General features: G+C 42.6%; 1 protein-coding gene across 3 annotated transcripts; it reads right to left on the reverse strand.

Annotated features, from left to right (window-relative positions):
* Window positions 1-486: 486 nt before the first annotated feature.
* OPTN (optineurin) lies at window positions 487-17,841 on the reverse strand. 3 transcript variants are annotated; one of them, XM_041413398.1, is made up of 14 exons: window positions 17,345-17,841; window positions 16,516-16,692; window positions 14,512-14,714; window positions 12,175-12,330; window positions 11,060-11,136; window positions 8,568-8,699; window positions 7,387-7,465; window positions 6,007-6,122; window positions 5,192-5,341; window positions 4,108-4,201; window positions 3,284-3,442; window positions 2,465-2,595; window positions 1,644-1,723; window positions 487-1,483 (listed from the first exon to the last, which is right to left on the reverse strand). In XM_041413398.1, exons 2-14 carry the CDS (start codon window positions 16,679-16,681, stop codon window positions 1,362-1,364), a joined length of 1,665 nt encoding a protein of 554 aa, XP_041269332.1. In that variant the 5' UTR covers window positions 16,682-16,692; window positions 17,345-17,841; the 3' UTR covers window positions 487-1,361. The 3 variants fall into 3 exon arrangements, with proteins under 3 accessions (XP_041269332.1, XP_041269331.1, XP_041269329.1); XM_041413397.1 differs by having other exon boundaries at window positions 8,568-8,702; window positions 16,516-16,729; XM_041413395.1 differs by having other exon boundaries at window positions 8,568-8,702; window positions 17,345-17,840.
* Between the last annotated feature and the right edge of the window lie 2,196 nt (window positions 17,842-20,037).

Genomic DNA, 20,037 nt, shown 5'->3' on the forward strand with positions numbered 1-20,037 from the left:
TTTCCATCAGATTTTAATCATTGCAGAATCTGTAACTGCCACAGCTCCCATAATAAAACTGGACTCAGGGTAAAAAAAGCCTATAAATCCTACTGTCAAAAGGAACCAATTAAAAGCCAGTAAGAGATTGCATCTGATGGGACTAGTTGGAATTGATGGAGAAGGTTGTAACGAGGCTGATGAATACCTCTTCACGACAGTCAGCTCTTGTGTTACCTGAAATTATGGATGAAGCTATAGATGAGCTATAACAAAAAACAAGAATCCAGAGTCTAAAAGTGATAATTAGAACAGTGACAACAAGCCAAGTAAAAAACTTACTCAAATTACAACAACAAAAAGGGGATTTTCTCCTTTTTGTTGAGATAAAAACACCTGGGAGGACAAGAATAGAACTAATCCACTACAGTTGTTTCTACACAAGCTTTTCAGACATAGGAATTTGAAATCGTGTTCCAGTCTCCCACATACTCACAGAGGCACAGATAAATTTATAATTGTAATAGATTTATTTTGATATGTGAAAATCCACTATACTCTTTTTAAATTAGGTTACATCCATCTCAGTGCTTTCTACCACAATACTGTACAAGTTCAAATGCTTGTATTATAATAAAGAAAAATTAAGACAACATCATAAAAATTAACGGTTCTATAAAACCAAGTGACTTGAGTAAAGCAGGAGCTACATATATCAGACTAGATGATCCGTTTTAAACCTTACCCACATCTGGCTAAAGCAAGAAGTTACATAAGCCATCAAAAATTTAACATCAGATTAGTATGGTCACAAGGGCAGCAATGAAATGGCCATCTGGAGAAAGATCAGGGTTCACTTCAAATTCTCGATGAATACAGCACTATTCCATTTTGCTGAAAGCTTCTCAAACAGCTTTTTTCATATATTACTTTCCTGGTATATAGTATATAAGAGATGAAGTATTTACAGGCTCACATGTATTTTGTGTATATATATATATATATATATATATATTTGATCAGCAAATATCTCATCTCTCCTCCAGCTTCAGTGATTCAGCCCTGTTCTGCAGAGTAGCCATAGAGCAGAGCACTTCAGGGAATGTTCCTGAAAGGTTTCATAGCAGCAGACACACTGCAAGTTCTGTAGCACATCCATGTTGTTAAATCTATGAAAACTCCTTCACTAAAGCAGATTACAACAAGATTAGTGACTAGAGGACATGGGAAGAGTTTTACCCTTTTCCCATTGAATTAGCAAAGCAAACCCCTGAAAACCTCCTTCATAGGACAAGAGCTGAGCATTATTTGAGCAAGAAGGAAAAAACTCCCAAGTGTTTGGCAGGTGAAATTCCAGAAGACAAAGAATTGGAGGGCATCACTCAATTAATGCAGTCCATAACGTGAATCTGCAGTGTGTCCAAATCAGGTAGAATTTCTTCACATTTAGGACATGAATAAATTGAAATATTCCGCTGCTCTGGCCAATCTTGACTATTAGTTCCTGCAAGCAGAGAAGATAAATGATGAAGTATTATATTACCAAATTTTTCTCTCTGCAGCTATCCAGCTGCTAGAATACCCAGAGGGAAGCTGTCTGCAGCCAAACAAAGCTGGTTTAACCTGAACCTGACCCCAAGGGCTGGAGAAGGTGCCTGCAGTACCTCTTTGGACAAGGTGAGGTGAGTGCTCCCGATCCGGCATCCTGGCTCCGTGGCGACTCTGCATCTCTGCCAGAGAGGTTCTGTGGATAATAAACAAGTCAAGGATTCTGAAAACAGACTCCTGTCAACTGGTCATGCATTTAGTTCACAACTGCTGCTCAGAAACAGGACCTAGAAATGCCCCTGCTTTGTGAGATCATGCCAGAGGTCTGCTGAAATCAGGGTCATGCAACTGACACCAGCAGCGGGATTCGGGCAGCCACACACCTAGGGATCTAGGGCACACTTCTCTGGAAGACTCCAAGGACTCTCAGCTGTTCAGGGAAAACTGAAAATTTGCTTTAAGTAGAAAAGCAAGTTATACCATAAAAAGGACTCAGTGTACAGGTAATGTGAAATGTAACTCGATTCCACTACCACAGAACTCAGAACTGTGTACTCACCACTGCCTCCTGGAGAAGCAGCAGATATCCCTGGCACACACAGAGCAGGATTAGCTGCAGATTCACAGCTAAAACTGAGACCAAAACCCAAAGAAACTCAAATGGATCAACAGGGAGAATTTACCAAGCATGCATCATCCAAAATGAAAACTTACTAAGACACCCAACTAAGAACTAACATACTTTACAGAGATTCTACCAGAAAATGGAGAAGTCAGCCAATTCATTTTTTTTCTCCTTTTAAATTCAAATTAGGCAATAAATGTCTGCAAGTTACTTGCCTTTCTACTGAGATGCTCACAAAGACCATGCTGGTCAACACCACTACACAGAGTAACAGGACAGTGCAAAGGCAGTTCAGCCAAAGTCTGTTCTCACCGGCCAAGATCTTCAAAGTTTTGCTGCTCTTTTAGTAGGTATGCCAGCTGGACAGCCAACTGCTCCTTCTCCTCATGGATCTTCTCTCTTGCTGCCCTCTCAGCATGGAAATCAGAACAATAAACCTCCATCTGATCAGAGAAATGAAATCAGGCTGAAAATTTGTAACTTTGACTGAACCGTATTTGTATATTACATGTCAAAATCACAAATCTGTATCATAATCTGCATCTACTCAAAACACTGCAAAGCCAAGACCTGCACTTCTCCCAGAGTGAACAAGACCTAACGCTTTCTGGACTCTGTAAAAGATACTCCTCCAATTCTGAGTGTCTTACCTGGGACACAGGTATTGCCTCTGCAGTACAGAGGCAAAAAGGAGGAACAGACAAGCAGTGAGGAGGTGACTTGATTGATTATACACATAAATCTGTGGTTCAGATAGTGGAACCAGGCCAAGATGCCAGTTCTGTGCCTTAAATGTGAGGCAAACCCTTTTTAGTCACTTAACACACGCTGGTTTGAGTAAAATCATTCCTAAAACATACGCAGTGATTCTTAAGCCAGTGGTTCTAAATACACATCTACTCCCAACCTGTGTTTGTTGTGCCAGACTCCAGCATACACAGTTCCTCCTACAGAGCCCTAGAATACAGTGGGTAAAGGCTCTGCAGGTGTCTGCAAGACAAGCCAAGTAAGGGGTGTTATGCTTTGAAGTTGAGAAAACCTATTTAGCATTCGAGAGTGAGCCATTAAATACCTCCTGGTTTCTCAATACTGGGTGGGGGAAGTAGCCAGTTTGTGAAGAGCAGCTGATACCTGAGCACGGAGTATGGACATTGTTTCAAGGTCCTCCTCTTGCTTAGCAATTATCTGCTTCATTTCATCTATCTGGAGCTGCTTTGCAGCAAGGGCTTGTTCTGCCAACTCCACCTTTGCTGCCAGTTGTTCCACCACAGCTTTATCTACTTTGTCCAGCTGCAAAGAAGAACTGTGATTACGAGATGAACTCCGAATATGAACCTCCTCAAAGTGAAAGTTTGCTTCTTACTCCTGTCCTTGGAAAAGGTTCCCATTTTGGTCACCAAAGGAACTTGAACTAAGACAGCAGTGGTGACTGATATTTTACCTTAAATATTAGTTTTGAGCTTTCAAACTGCATTGTATCAAGCTAAAAGACAACCCCCTAGTGGACACTGCAAAAGACGTTTTCCTAGCTTCTGAAATGACACAGAACAATATGGCACTTCCATGGTGGTTCAGTTCCTAACAAGACCTCACTGTGGCAGGATTTCTATTTAAGAATACAAAAATGTTTATAGATTTACCTTCCCACATTTTTATAAATGATGCTGCAGGAACATGATGTATCCATCACTTCTGTCTAAGGACTGGACTCTCTGCTGCACTGCACTGCAGATTAGACCTTACCCAGAAAACACCATGGAAGTACTCATGTGTGGATAAAGTTTTCTGTAACTGACAGCACAGCATCCATGTTTATCAGAGCAGTGCTGCTATGTTGCATGTAACTATGTAAAAGGGATGACAGTTGTTTCCTGCCCAAATTTGATTCTAAAGATGTTCTCCCATCCTTTCCCCCTCACCCCTAATTAATTAATGATTTCTTGTGATGAGTTTACCTCTTTTAGTTTCATTTCATCAATTTTTTTTATTGCCTCAGTGAGTTCTGGAAGGATTTTGCTATATGAATCCTGGAGGTTGTTGTATCTTGCCCTGTTTATGACAAGAAAAGAGATGAAGGTTTGAAACGGTTCTCTGAAATCTAAATAATGTTAGAACTTAAAAAAAAGCCACTACCAGCTCCTTGCAAATCAGTGTGTATTTCTGGTGAGAAAAAGTCATGCCCCATGTCTCAATATCTCTCTTCCAATGAGTTGTGTGCTGCTCTGTTCATGGATTGAGTGCAAACCAATGTGCAATTGAGTGCAAACTAATACCCTTACTGATCATCTGCATTTCATATTGAAGAATCCATCACTCGGTTTTTTTATATGAAGCTCACAAATTTTGGTCAATGTAACACTCTTCTTAGGAAGACATCCAAGTCTTGACTCAGACTTCAAGTGAAGGAGAATTTACCAGAATAACCACACACAGACTCTGAAGACAATGAGAGCTTCTGCAGCAGCTGAAGATGTGTCCTTCAGGAAGTTCAGCCTCTCTGAACAGCCTAGACTGACATTTTCACACTCCTTACACGGACTGCACATGAAAGGGAGCAGGGAGCCAAAGCAAACAGCCTCTCCTTACCTCAGCCTGACCACACACTTGACTCTCCTAGTGCAAACATACTGCAGGGATTGCAAACCTCTTCATTAATGTCACTTTCCCAGCACTGTCACCACCTGACTTGTCCCTGCCCTCCGGGATGTGTCCGCATTTACCCCTGCTAGTCAGTGGCACAGCTGTTGTCACTTCTCTGCTTCCTCCACTTGTATGTTACACCCAGCTCTATTCCACCTTGGACTTTATGATTAAAGGAAGATACAAGTCAGAGTTGACAGCTCAAGTATTCCTAAGTGAGGGGTTCAGTAGATGAAAAAATACAGACTCCTACTTCATAATCTAAACACAGTATAGTTTCAAAGGGTGCAGAACACAAAAGTAGTATTTCAGATTCAATTCCCCTTTGGCTGGGTTATCTTGGACTTTGCTTCTTCACTGACAATACCTTCCTGGAATACAAAACTAAGTCATACTCACTTTTCTTCATGTGTCTTGGCTTGTTCCAGCTTGACTTCTGCCTGCATGCTCTCCACCTGAAGTTCCAGCTTCTTGATGGTGTATATTAGCTGCTGCTTCTCCTCCAATTCTGATGCAGCAGCCAAGCTTTTTCTTTCCAGTACCTGGCACCTGACAGAAAAGAAAAAAGGTTGATCTCTTCTGTTCACCCCCTCCTGATGGATTTTTCCCAAGAGGCATATAGCAAAAAGAGTATTTGTATGGTTTGCTTTAAAGGCTTATTTTGATGAAAAACATGGAAAGACAAAAATCAGTCTATAGACAACAATCAGAAAACAAAGCTATAGAAACCAACATTTATTTTCTTACTATTATGAATCTCAAAGAACTGGGATTTGACAGGAAACTAAGCAAAAAAAGTGAAGGTGTTGTAACCACTTTTATAACCTACACAATTTTCTTCAAAAGCCCAGACAGCTCATGTGAAAAGGTTATAGCCAAGTCCCTTGGCTTCTTCCCCTAAAGCCAGAATAGGGATTGATTATGTGAAGGAGAAAACAGAAAAGATTTTTCTTTCCATCATGAAGGGTCACAACCCAAACCTTATAATTCAAGGCACTGAGGTTCTATTTGCAGAACTAGGCTGGCAGCTCAGAGTTTCTGACAATTGCTGTATTTCTGCACTTCATCACTTACAAAGAAGGAGCACTCTTTAACAGCACTTCTATGAAACAGTTATTTCAGTTGGTATTTGTAGAGCTGGCGAGTTTCCCAAGATGGGAGTTGTCATACAAGTATGTACTGGGTGTCATGACTTTTGCTCTTCTGAGCCTTACTTTTCTTGAAGTTTCTTCTGAATTAATTCTGCTTCTTTTAACTTCTCATGGGCTTCCTGAAGCTCTTTAAACAGAGCACAAACTTGCAGATTCAGGGCTTCTACTTCACTGCCAACCTTTTAGAAAAAAAAGAAAAAGAAAATTACATATGGACAATTCAAGATAGTACAGTTACAGGCTAAGAAAACTAAGTAGGAAGTCTCACTCTAGAGAAAACTGCCTAAGTTAGTTTGCACAGTTACAGTCTGTACTCAGCAATAAGGCCTCATCTACAAGGCTTCACAATTATTCCACACTGTACACCCCCATTGTTCCACTAAAGATTTACATTTACCACAGAGGCAGGTAACATGAGCTGTGCTGACAGGAGCCTCTGAAGAAACACAACAGTGTACATGGAAATGGCTGCCAGCACAAGCACAGGTGCTGACCTCATGTCCACTTCCATGGGAAGTACTGGGCCCAGGCTGTAACTCAGGCTGAGTGGAGATAAGAGCACTGGAAAACATTAATTAACCAAGACACCATCTGCTTTCCCTAGGAAGGGCATCTCTTGGCCTGACTGCAGATTGGTCTTGTTTAATCAACCCAGCCCTGCCCTGCAATACTTCTCCTGAACTTCAGAAGGGCACAGGTCTCCAGCAGGTCCCATAGCATATTTCCAAGTCCCATGCAGCACTTCAGAAACTCACACACCTCACATACCAGCACTCTAGGATGCCTGTATTATGCAGTTGCACTGAACCAGCATGGATCTCCAAGGCCATGGGATTGCACTCTCACCTCACACAGAAGCTTACAGCTGCAGGCACAGAAGTTTAAGCATCTGACTGGAGCTGAAACCCAACCCCAGCACTCTTTCAAATGTTAATTAAGAACATTAGGACTAAGTTTCTGCCTGGAACTGCATCTCAATCCAAAATAGTTATGCCCCACCATTGTAATCCCACTAAAAACATGAACAAACCTAAATCAGGTGCCATATGAGCTCCACATGTAAAGTCTCTTTTACAGTATGCTGTCACTGGATTCTGATCCAAAAGCTGACCTAGGCAGCAGCAAGGAAATTCCCACAGTCTAGATGATTTCTGGAGGTAGAAATTACTGTATTTTTCTCTGCTTACTGGGCATGGCCAGAGCAATGTGGTATCACTGCAGTTATGCCAAGCCTCCCGAATACTTGGCCCCCAATCCCACCCCTTTGCAGTGACTGGTGTAATTTGGAACCACCTCTAAGACACATCCAAGTTCACTTCCATGACCTGTGCAGGACAATTGCCCTTTGCTCCCTGAGTGCAAGTGGAAATCTAGACCCTGAGGTTGGTGACCTCAACAAGTCAGCTGTATGTTGTTATATCTTGACTGAGGACAGGAACTTACAGCTTCTGAACTCTCTTCCTGTTCAGTTTGTGTCCCACTCTCCAGGCAGTTTCTGGTCTCCTGCTCCAGCTTTGACAGTCTGGAAAAGAGAAGGAGCCAATAATGATGGATTTGGCTTATGCTTCAGGTGAGATTGTGACTATACAAGGATTTCATGCAAGTGATGACTCTCTTTGTAACATCACAGCCACAAAAAAACCTACAAGGCAGAATGGAAAGCACAGACATGCAGGAAGGCCTGCACAATCATGGGGGGTCTTGAAGAACACAGGACACTGTGTACATTTAATTAAAATGGATGTATAAGTCTGCAGGTGTGATGAAGGTCATGACATTCAGTCCAAAGGGACTGATCTTTGGTACAGTCCAAAACTGCCAACTCTTTGGAAATAGATCATTCTGTTCACTGAATCCAGGGATTAATATTGTCTCTGCTTTCCTGCGGTATTTTCAGGGACTGAGGTTTCTAAGAATTGTTTGGTTATGGCTCATTACCTCTTCTAGGAAGACCACATAGAAGCAATTACTGTGACACCAACCTTTCACAGCAGATAATGTCTTACTCTGTTTCTTTGAAGTGGGGATCTGGAACTGCTTGGGGAATTTGCCACTCCTGAACAGTTGTGCTGATTTACACCCACAGAACTGAGCTGAGACAGACCCTCATACAGGTCTTGCTGTGAAAACTCTCTCTTAGGAAAGTTTGGAATTAAACTTACTTTAGACATTTCTAAGGAGCTTTTGCAAGCTCACACACTGCTAAATGTAGCCTGCCAGCATCACGAAGAGGACTATAATCCTGTTTTAGACACAGTGATTTGGTTAAGGCCACATACAGAGATGATTCATACAAAGCCAAATAACTATGGAGGAGTGAATGGAGAGAACAGCCTCAACTAGTCATCCTATCTTTCTGAATAACCCAGGGATAATTCAAACCCAAGAGGAAATGGGCAATTTGACTTGAGCTGTGGCACTTCAGGAAATCAAAATAAAATCCCTTGCAAGAAAACTGTATATAGGGTTTATCCCTGTACAGACAACCACAAAATGTTATTACAACTGAGTGCTCGGGAAATTCCCCAAATCACACTTCAACTTGCTTATCATTCAGAGACTTGGTATCTGCAGCAGCCCTGAAAGAAAACAGCTCCAAATGTTACAGTGCACCTACTTCATACCTCTCTCTGTGATCCTGCAGCTCCTTCTCAAGATTTTCCCTCTTCTGAGTTTCATTTCTAAGGCAGCAGAGCAGCTGGCTCACAGTTAGCTCCTCAGACTCCAAATTCTTAGATTCATCTGCAGATTTGCTCCTGCTTCAAATCAAACCAGATGTAAATAACAACAGCTACCCCTTCAGCAGCACACTTCCTTAACCCTAATGCTGGAATCCAGTCTGAGAGGCCACCATTTCACACAGTGCTGGAAACCAGTGCTCTGAGCAAAGGGCTCATTCCCAACTGCCAAGAGCCAAGACCAATAGCCACAGCAGTGAGTGCAAATGAAGGGCACAGGCAGTCCCCTTCCAGCTGAGGGAACAATTTAGCACTCAAGCAAGGGAAGCAAAAGCAGTCATGACATTACAAAACCCAATGCACTTATTCTGATCTATTTTGTAGCCCTTTCTGCAAAATGCTGCTGTCTATTCCTACAAACAACTTTTTTTTTGCAATAAAGCATGGAACATTTCTTATCTCTGCCTTGCTCCTTTATGAAAAAGAAAGCATATCCCACTAAAAATGGTCATCAGAAATCTCTTTCTTGTTCAGAAAAAAATCTCTTTAACACTTTACCCTCTTCACATTCTATAGCTCTTTTCAAAATCATATTTTGCTACTGTAAATTGAACCAGAACAAATACAAAGCTCCAAAAAATAGGATAAGTGATAAAATACTGTGTTCTATTATATCCATTTTTATGGCCATCTAGACAGAAAGTCAAAATCCCCAAACTGTATGGATGACAGGCAAGTTAGACTGTATATTTCAGAGTCCCAGCTGTAAAACAGCCTGTGTTAAAAGGTCTGCTTTTGTAGTTCAGAAAAGAAAGCAAAGCAGTCTTCTGTGTGCTTCTGAGAGCTAGAAACCTCTGGTGAGCAAAATTCAATACCCAAAAGACAGTGTTCAGCCAGGATATTTTAAGTAAATAACTTTTATCAGGGGATTTTTAGAGCAGTTCTACCCTTACAGAAATAAATCCATCCTGAGTGGATCACATTTCATTGAACCTGTTAACAGCACCCGTATAAAGTTTCAGCACTGGACAAAGACACGTGGTGACAGTGGAAATATTTTAAGAGGTACATATGCCCCCTGTTCTTGCAGATATGGCCCAGATTCTCCTCCAAAGGTAAGCAAGTTCCACAGGGAATGTGTTCTCATAATCAGTGTTCTCACAAGCCACAGCTAACAACAATACTTGCAGCTCAGTCTGTGGTCAGCAACTCTTTCAGTTTTGTCCACAACTGTAACACCTGTCGCCCTGATTTTGTAAGACTTTGTTAAGCCTTCTGATGTTTGCATTCTTTCAACAAACTTTCTCACACACAGTTCTGTAAATAACCTATGTTTTGCATTCTTTCATGGAGGTGGAGAGAATTGATGGACCCTTGGTCTGTCCAGTGGCATTGGAGAGGTGGCACTGTCACCCTCCAATCCACTGTCACCTTTGGAAAACTATAAATGTTGGAGTCAGAAAATAAAGTTTTTCTTCTTCTTCTTTTTGTTCCCCTCGAGAGCAGCAGTGTCTGTGTCATCATTTCGTGTCTTATCACAACAAACACCTGTTTTTTTTTTCCTCCTTCAACTTCTTATCTGCATGCTGAGGGACAAGTTTCTCTGATACTACACTAAAGCACTGTTCTCCCTTGCAGTGACATAGGAGTGACAATGTGGAGCACAGCTTTCTGGCCTGCTATGTCCTTAGCATTTTCTGTATCCTTCCCTTCCAAAAGCAAAGGCACAAAGTAAATAAGAGTTCAGCCAAAACCATCTAGCTGCTAAACTGGGCAGTATCCAAAGTGGAAAGTTGAACAGTATCAGATGTCTATGTCCACGAGGAGTAAAGGTTCAGCCAGGGGCAAGAAAGTCCCTTGTGTCCCGGAGCTGATGTAAAGATCAAATTTTGAGAAGTAACCTGAACAGAATGCTGCTATCTTAAACCCAATAACCTAAAAAGCAAGGACTGTATTGCACTGTGTGTCTACCCCATCATGGATACACTTCATACCAACCACACTCCAACAGGGTCAGATCTGAAAGACTATAAGGCCTCTGACTCTTACCAACATCAGTATAATTGGGACAGATACTCTACTAGTTGGTCTCAATGATTAGGAGGGAAGAAGTCTCTGCAGCCTCTATCTCTGTCTTCTCTCTTTAGCCTCCCTTAAAAGCCTGAAGAGTTGGCAAGTCAGAATGTCCATAAATGCCTGGCCAACTTGCCGGAATATGCATTCCATCTTGTCAGCTAGTAAAAATTGGAAGAAAAAATGTCAGAGAGCTGAGGGTCTTACTGCATGCTAGGAGGTAGAGCTACAGCAATGGAGGGATGCAAAGCCAAAGAAAAAGTGGATTTTCTAGTGCCTTCCTCATAGAAAGGAATTCCCTTATATTGAAAACAAAACCTGAGGCAGAGGTCTGAATCACACATATCACACGAGAACCTACGTACATGTAGACAGCAACATTACTGGGCATTTCACCACTATTCTCTTGATGTTCATTTGCAGTTCTATTTATTTCCTCTTCCTAGGAGAGAAAAAATACTATTAGCTTGGTATTTTATCTAAGCAGGAACAGCAGGACTTTATTTGTTTGAGTTAAGGAATGAAGAAAAACAGGAAGAATTGCTATCATGGCAATACAGATAAATTAAAAAAACTCCCACAGATAATCTTCATGTTTGGAAATTCTTAATTTAAATACTTAACATGCCTTTCCCTGTATCTCTTCCAGCTTGATTAGAGAATAGGAACAACAATGAGATTTGCCCTTCTCCATTCCTCAGCAACTTTCACAGCCACTGTCGCCTGAGAAGATGACTGGGCACCACACAGCAAGTCAATGGCACTGCAGGTGACTTTCAATATAAGCCTGGAAATCACTCTCCAGCCTCCTAAAAGAACCAGTTCTTTCCCACTACAAACACCACTCCTTGACAAACTCCCCACTCCTACAAACCCCACTCTGTAGCCCAAAGGAGAATCCTTCTAGCTAATAAAAAAGAGAATGTTTTCTCTGACAACTCCAAACAAATTTTAATTACATTAAAAAAATTGTTGCACATCTACTTTCCAGAGGGAGGACACGGGGAATAGAGAGGTAGCAGAGGCCTGCATTTTCACATTTCAGTTTGTGAAGGTTTTCCAGATACAAGAACAGTAAAAAAAGTACATTTTTTTGCCTCTAGGGAATACTCTCTAGAGTTTTGCACTTAAGTTTTGTTTGCCTGCATCTCTATTTATCTGTCAGTAGGAAGTAAGCCCCATTTTCAAAAGAAAATGCCCCATTTACGCACAGGTATTGCACCTTAACAAAAGGTATTACTGATGTTCCCAGAAATTTCAACTAAGACAAGACTTAACATTTTTAACTAGTGCAACAGAGGCTATCTATGAAATTAATTTGCTTAGAGCTTTAAAGTGGAAGGACAAAAACAAATTCCAAGTCCTTTACCACTACCTTTACACTATCTTGTAAGACACAAGAACTCTACGGCAGGTAATGTAGGAGACCAAAGAATGACAAAATTATTTAACCTGTGCTCCTGTTGTTCCCTTTACTTACGTTCATCCCAATCTCCACAAAGGAATCCTCTGCTGAGATGTTCAGTTTGACCTGCAGCTCTGAAATGATGGCGAGCAGATCTGCCTTCTCAGCCTGGAGCCGCTGCACCTGGGACTTCAGCTGCCTCACTTCCTTCCCGGGAGCCACGGAGCCCTCCTGGGATAAACACACCCTGCATGAGCCAGCCAAAAGGGAACACCGGCCAAGGAGCACACAGCCTGAGCACAGCAGTGTCCTGCATCCCTTCTTTTCTGCTCAGGCTTGCCTGAAAGCCCCACAGTACAGACCCTTAAAGTATGTTCTGGTTCACTCAACAGCAAGAAGTCTAAACTGTGAAACCAAGTAAATCAAATACTGGGCATCCCACTGCTGGAAAATATGGGACTGGTTCTCTGAGTGCACACATAATATGGGTGTAAATTTTTGCCTGAATCTATGCCTTTTGCTACCACACAGTGTATCAGCCAACCTCCAGAATGACTGCATTTTTTCACCCATACCCCTATTCCTCTTCTCCTAAATCTAGCCAAGATCCAAGGAAGAAAAGACCAGTGGGCAGAGAACTTTCCCACACACCCCCTTTCTTAGCCTCTCCCCACCCTTCAGCTTCTTTGTACCCCATTTCCATGTATAAATCTTCCCAATTCCTTGACCTTCATACAAAGTCCTAGATACCTTCCACAAAGTCTCTGTTCCTCAGAGATTTTCTTCTAACTTCCCTCTGTCCAATCATGATCATCTCCTTTGCCTTCTGCCTTTCCCCTTTCTCTAGGTTACTCAAAATTCTCTTTTAAGCCTCTACACAACCAGCAAGACTCACTTTTCCCTCTCCTTTAAATGCTGCTCCCCATTATGAAACTTTTCCCTGTGAGTTTGTTTCTTCCTCATTTTGTAATCTGAGCTTCCACCTCCTGATAATGCCTTTAGTACACCACATACCATCAATGCAAATTCTGAACAATTCCTGAAGTCTGAATTACATTCTCAGATATGCCAAGTCTCCAAATTATCTCTGTGTTGACAGTGCCTCTCATCCCACAATACCACTCTGCCCCTCTGACCTCCTGCTGCCTCTGATTTTGTGCTTAGACTGTAAGAGGATGCATTTAGAGTCAGTTCCAGGGAATGAGAGAGATTTTAGATTTCTCAAGCAGGCTGGAAAACTCTGGCAACAGCACACTTCAGGCATTCAAAGTACAAGAAGCTCTACAACAGACAGAAAGATTATAAATCTGCTTCTCTTTAAAAAATATTCCAGATTTATGAAATTCTGAGCAATTTATGAAGTCCTGAATTTTCCTGACAATCCTGAAACACAGCTTTCAGTCTGTAAAGACCATGTAAGTAATACTTACACAATCACACTACTTAAACATGACTTTCTTCCCCTTTGCATCTTCTGACCTATTGGCCTATTCTGATTTACATGCTGAAACATTTCTTACAGAGTTCCATCAAACAGTCAGGAAGAAGGGAGAGTCTACTAGTGACTCTGTTGAGAAAAAGGTTAATACACTCATTTTTCATCAGACAACAGAGAATCCACATGGGTCTTGGAGGTACCAGACACCAGAACGCATCAGTTTGGTTCTGCATGAATTTCTTAATTAACTTTTCACATGACCATTTTGGACACAAAGCAGGTTTTGTTTTGATCAGCTTTGCCCACAGATGCCTTCAGTACCACCTGCAAAATGCTGCCTGGCTACTGTGCAACCACCTGCAACATTAGAAATGATGTGTAACAGAGCCAAAGGCAGGACACGGAAAGAAAGCTCAGTCAGACTCAAATGGAACAGCAGAAGCACAGATCTAATTTAACCTCAGCAAAAGAGCTTTCATAAAAGAAGACTGATACAATAAAAATAGATGGCACATAATTTTTTTTTTTTCTTATTTACATGTCAACTTCTCCCTGGAAACATGCTCTTGGAAACATAATACAAAAAGCAATTAAATGATCATGAGAGACAGATAATCTAACAAGTAAAGGGAAGGATAAAGTGAAAAGATATCCAAGAATAAATGAAAAATTAGCAAGAAATGCCAGTTCTTATTTGTTATGTAAAAAAGCTTAATTATTATTGTTTACTAAATGCTAGCAAAAAAAGTAAATTATCTCAGGTGTGCCATAATTTTCTGTTACTACACTCTGAAAGGCCTCACTTTATAAAGTAAGTCAGGTGAAGACCATTTCCTAGAGCTAAGGATAAAAATGGAGACATTAACAAATCTCCAAACCATCACAGTGTGACGAATCCTAGAATCATAGAAAGGACTGAATGCTCCAGACTTCCAATTCAAAAGCAAGTCAAATCTATCCAATTCCTTATTTACCATTTCAGCTCCTTCTTCTCTTTCCTTTAAGCTCTGAAGTTGCTGCTGTAGCTGTTCATTTTCAATGCACTTGGCCTGCAAGCACTGCTTTGCCTCCTTAAACTTTAACTCATAAAATTCTCGCTCTTCTTTCTGCTTTTCTCTCCAGGTGGAAAGTTCCTCATATCGGTCCTTCATAGCTTGGTTGTGCAACTTCATGGCCTCTAAATGGTAGCCAGAGAGAAGACATTGAATCACATCAATATTCTGTCCATGAAACAGCAGATTTCCACTACACTGAGCTCAGCATTCTTCAGCATCAAATGGGCTGGCAATAATTGGGTATGAAATATGAGCCTCTGTCTGGCGTACCTTAAATACCAAAACTGAACTTATCATAGTCTGTTAGCACTATAATAAACAGCTTGAAATCCACTGCTGAGATCACATGCCCACACTCTTGACTTTTTCCTAACCAAGAAGCCAGAAGGATTGTTCACAAGAGATACTTGGTACCTTGCTGTGTGTGGTATTTACATGATCAGCCCAAATGAAACTGCTGAACTGAGCTTCTGAAACTACTGAGACTTGGCAGGGAAAACATCCTAGACTGGTGAATTACTGCATGGAAACAGATGCTATCAAATCAAGTGTCTCAAATATGCCCAACAATGCTCTCCCCCAACATTTGGTTAAGATTCGATTGCAAGCATTGAAAAAATATACCAAACAACTTACAGCCACGTCAGTTCCCTGTAAGTAACAAAGTCAGTATGTAACAGTATCACTCTTGCAAAATGCTTATAAGATTTTTAGGCAGAGTCAATGAAATTATTTTAGACATGCCTTTTTTAAAGCAAACAACTCAAAGCTGGTTACTCAAAAATCCTTTATACTTGTACTTTCCAGTAACTTCCATTACATCCTGATGTCATATGATAAACTGCCCATGAATCCTTCAGGTTATGAAGAAAAATATAGTCTGGAGAATGATTCTGCAAGTTATGGCTTACAGCAGCTGTAAATATGTCCCAAAACATTATCTTATATAAGACCTTTTAGCAAAATACCAAACACACTTCTACAAACAACTTTCCTGTTAGATTCCCATGAGACAGAAAAGTTGGACCACGTCCAAAAATGATTCAGGAAGAATTTAAACACCGGTGTAAAATCACAATACAAGAGATATGTGACTTTATGCTCTGCTGTCAAATAAACAGTGAGATACCTCTGTCTTTTACACAGAAAATTCTCAGATCCCCCAGGTTTTGCTCTAATCATTTAAAGGAAGAAGTAAGTGACACCTAAATTCCAGATCCAGAAGTAAATGTATCTCACACGAAGGACTGAAATCATTAGGAATTTTCAGGGAAGGCTACTGGTTTCTCCCAGATGTACCCTGCCATAGCCACCATTCCTTTTTGAAGTATGGAAAGTAGAGTACCCACCCCTTCCTAATGCAGCTTTGGCAAAATGTTTGTAATGGATCAAACAGTTCTACAATACAAACAAAAGAAATCTTTTAAATCTTTTAAAATCTTTTTAATATGAGCAAATAGCACATCATAGGAAGAGATTTTTCATGTCACCCTCTAAAATACAGTGCTTTGGCAAAATGTTTGCAATGGATCAAACAGTTCTACAATACAAACAAAAGAAATCTAAATTTTAAATATTTTAAAATCTTTTTAATATGAGCAAATAGCACATCATAGGAAGAGATTTTTCATGTCACCCTCTAAAATACAGTGCTTGTATATAAAACTCAGAGCAAGGAAGTCACCCTTACACTGGGCTGTTCTCCCCCTAATCTACCACAACAATTCAATTTGATGTGTGCTACCAAATATCCCGTTGATGTGTATTATCAAACTGGCATTGTCACTTGCTAAGTTGTTTATACAGCGAATGCTACCCAGCAAGGGCAGACAAGCACAGAATTCATACTCATAGCACAAAACAAACCCTTCAGAAGAGACTCAAGGCTCTTGCATTTTAAGACCAGCTCATGTGTGCATTCACCTTTTAACTCGTTGTTCTCAGTGATTAGTTCTTTCATCTGCTGCACCATCTCTTCTGGGGTGTAGGTGTTAAGGGCTGGGGCTGCCATGCTGTCCACTCCATTTTCCATTTTACTCTTGGAATGCTCTCCATTTTCAGCAGGACGGCCCTTCGACTTGCTGGACATCTCTGAAGCAGCTGTTTACAAGGTTTGCCAAGAGCAAACTTTCAATTTCTTGCCCAATTACAAAGAAAGCATAATCACACACTCATTTTATTAACATATCCGAGCCACATGCCTCGTCACAGCACACAGGCACCTTCAATCTCTCTAACCCCGCTACACCAGAGTACCCGTGAGTCTACATCAATCCCCCATGGGCCTAAAACACTTGATGCCCAAGACGCCTTTCGGGCTAACCAACCCTTCCTCAGGAGCCCATTTCTCTGGGAATGAAACGAGACTCCCGCTCCCTTCCCATCCCTGACAGCACTCGGGCCCCGCCGCCCGCCCGGCCCTGTGGGCGCCCCGGCACCGCCTTTCACGCTGAGAACCCGTTTCCGCTGACTTTTAACTTTCATTTTCGCTTTCCTGTCCCCTCTTCCCGTTCTCCTGCATACCCCACCGCGGTGTTGGGGAGGCTGCGGCGCCTGCACCCGCCGCTGCCCAGGCACGGCCGCTCCGTCCCTGGGCCACACCGGCCCCCGGGAGCCGCAAGACGGCGTTTCCCCGCCTTGCCCTTCCTTCCCGCAGGCCCACCCCGGATCCGCCGAGTCACCGGGCGAGCCCGGCCATGGCGACCGCCACCCCCCACTCTGGGCCGGCCTCAGGGACCTCGTCCCCACTCACCCCTCACGGCGCGCCCATGGCGGCAGCGGCCCCGCTCAGCTGACGGACGGACTGCCCGCCCTCCCCCGCCGTCCCCGCCTCCTCCTCCGCGGGGACTTCCCAGCCCCGCGCCTCCGCCTCCCGGGCGTGCTGCGTTCGCTTCCTTCTCGCTTTCCCGGGTCCTGCCCTGAGGGCCGCCGACCCAGCGCGGGGGGAGCCGTGTCCCCTATGGAGCTGCAAGGTGGTGTGGGGAGCAGTGCTCGTCAGGGGAGAAGTCCTGCGGGTCGATGAGGTTGGGAAACCACTCTGAGATCTTCGAGTCCAGTTTATGGTTGAGCACCGCCTTGTCACCCAGGCTATGGCACTGACTGACGCTTCCAGACTTTCCTTTACGGTCACCTCCAGGGACAGTGACTGCACCACCTCCCGTTTCAATGTCGAATCACCCTTTACGTGAAGAAATTCCTCCCAATGTTCAGCCTAAACTTTCCCTGGAACAGCTTGAGGCCACGTCCTTTCGTCCTGTCGCTGATTTTATGACGGCAGAGCCCGACCCCCTCCTGGCTACAACCTCCTGTCAGGGATTTGTAGACCTATAAGGTCACCCGTGAGCCTCCTTTTCTCCAGGACAAACAAACCCAGCTCCCTGAGCTGCTCCTCACAGGACTCATGCTCCAAACCCTTCCCCAGCTCCATTGCCCTTCCCTGAACCCCCTCCAGCACCTCGGTGTCTCCTGAATTGAGGGACCCAGAACTGAGCACAGCACTCGAGGCGTGGCCTCACCCCTGCCCAGGACGAGGGGAGGAATGGCTTCTCCCGGCGTGAGGCAAAATCGAGGGGTGGGTGTGAGGTGTACAAAAGGGAACGTTATTGCACGGGACATTTTAGTGATTTTTGCCACAGGATCAAATCAGTTAGGATTCGGTGTCCCCTGAATTGAGGGACCCAGAACTGAACAGAGCACTCGAGGTGTGGCCTCACCCCTGCCCAGGACGAGGGGAGGAATGGCTTCTCCCGGCGTGAGGCAAAATCGAGGGGTGGGTGTGAGGTGTACAAAAGGGAACGTTATTGCACGGGACATTTTAGTGATTTTTGCCACAGGATCAAATCAGTTAGGAAGGGGTTTGCCATGCTGTGGGGATATAGTCCATTAATGGCTGTCAAACAATGTGGTTGGACTCCTTTACATGGCAGATTCCAGGGATGGGGTTAGCTGGGGTCATTCACCCTGCACAGCCCCGGTGCTTTGTTGCTGTATTTGGAAGGATGCAGGTCTGGGAGTACCTCAACTGCCTGTTCTCAAGTAACAAAGCCAACCAGGACATGTTGGTTTGTTTGTTTACAATATGAAAAATTATAGCCATTGTAGCTAAAATGTGTTTCCGATGTGGAAAATACCAGTTTTTCATTAAATAACCTCATGGCTCAAAAATAAGTTGTTTTGATTTGAAAATGCTGCTTTGCCATGTCCTAGGAGTTGTGAACTGTCTGTTGTCTAATAAAATCATGCCTTTCCATGGGTTGGTCTCCCCAGCTGCCCTCCAGGTGCCACAGGCAGAGATTTCCCAGGATGAAGGAGAGAAGTAAGGTGCCCACTGGATGTTTGAATGGTGGACACTGGCAGGGAGCAGTCCTTTTACAGGTTCAGCATTTCAATGGGGTGCAGCTTACAAATCTCCCAAGAAATAAAGCCAGCAAACATTTGGGACCACCTACATGGTGCAAAGAACAGGTCTGATAGAAGATTTATGCATGCTGAGTCCATAATCCATGTGCTTTTTGCTTACACTGCTAATGAACAGAATCTGTCTCCTTGATGATAGAATAAGATCTTCTCTCTGGGAGGGAATATGATTTTGGAATTGCTGTCGTCTCCCATCACTGCATCTGTGGCTGGATGTTAGACAGGAGTGTATGGGAGTTAGAGGGGCAATAAAGAAACATTCTGAGAGATTGAGGAACAGAATTACTAGCAGCTCATCATGGCTTTTTATTTGAGCTCTGAGCTAAGTTCTTGCAGACAGCAAGACCTTACTGCACGTGCAGCAAAGAAAATTGAGTTTTACTTGTCAGGAGAGTTTAAATAAACATTTGGGTGTTTTGTTGTTGTTGTTGGGGGTTTTTTGCATTTTTTTTTTCTTTCCCCACTCCTGACAGCTGTTTGTTCCCTCAGTAATCCCTGGTCTGGTTATAGTACCCAGATTTAATTTCTGGGAACAGATCTTATTTAAGCCACACATACCCAAGTTTTGGGGGAGCAGTTTATCTTTTCAGTGTGTGCTTCTCTGCCAGTAAGATTTATGTATCTGACAATGCTTTGAAGAGATCCAAATGCAAGAATAGTCCTTGTTTGCAGTTCTAAAATGGAGGTGGGCTGCCTGGAAGCAGAAGTCATATATCTGATTATAATTGGAATGAAACACTTTGCTTTTTAAAAGCCAAAGAAAAATTTGAGTCCTTATTGATACGGAAAGGAGATAAATAACCAAAGAGGCTTTGTGAAAAATAAAAAAATATGAGACAATTTATTTACATGAAAGAAAAAATGGCTTCTGTCTAAGGAAGATTAAAGTGTTTGCACAAAACTCCTGTTGCACATCAGCCTTGTGGGAATACAAGGAATAAAGCAATTGTTTGGGCCCACCTATTTTATTCATATACTTTTTTCTCATGTGATGAATCCTTTTGTCCATTCTGAGGTTACAGGTGACAC

Source organism: Onychostruthus taczanowskii, unplaced genomic scaffold, assembly GCF_017590055.1.
Source record: "Onychostruthus taczanowskii isolate IOZ18803 unplaced genomic scaffold, ASM1759005v1 scaffold41, whole genome shotgun sequence".
NCBI lineage: Eukaryota > Metazoa > Chordata > Aves > Passeriformes > Passeridae > Onychostruthus > Onychostruthus taczanowskii.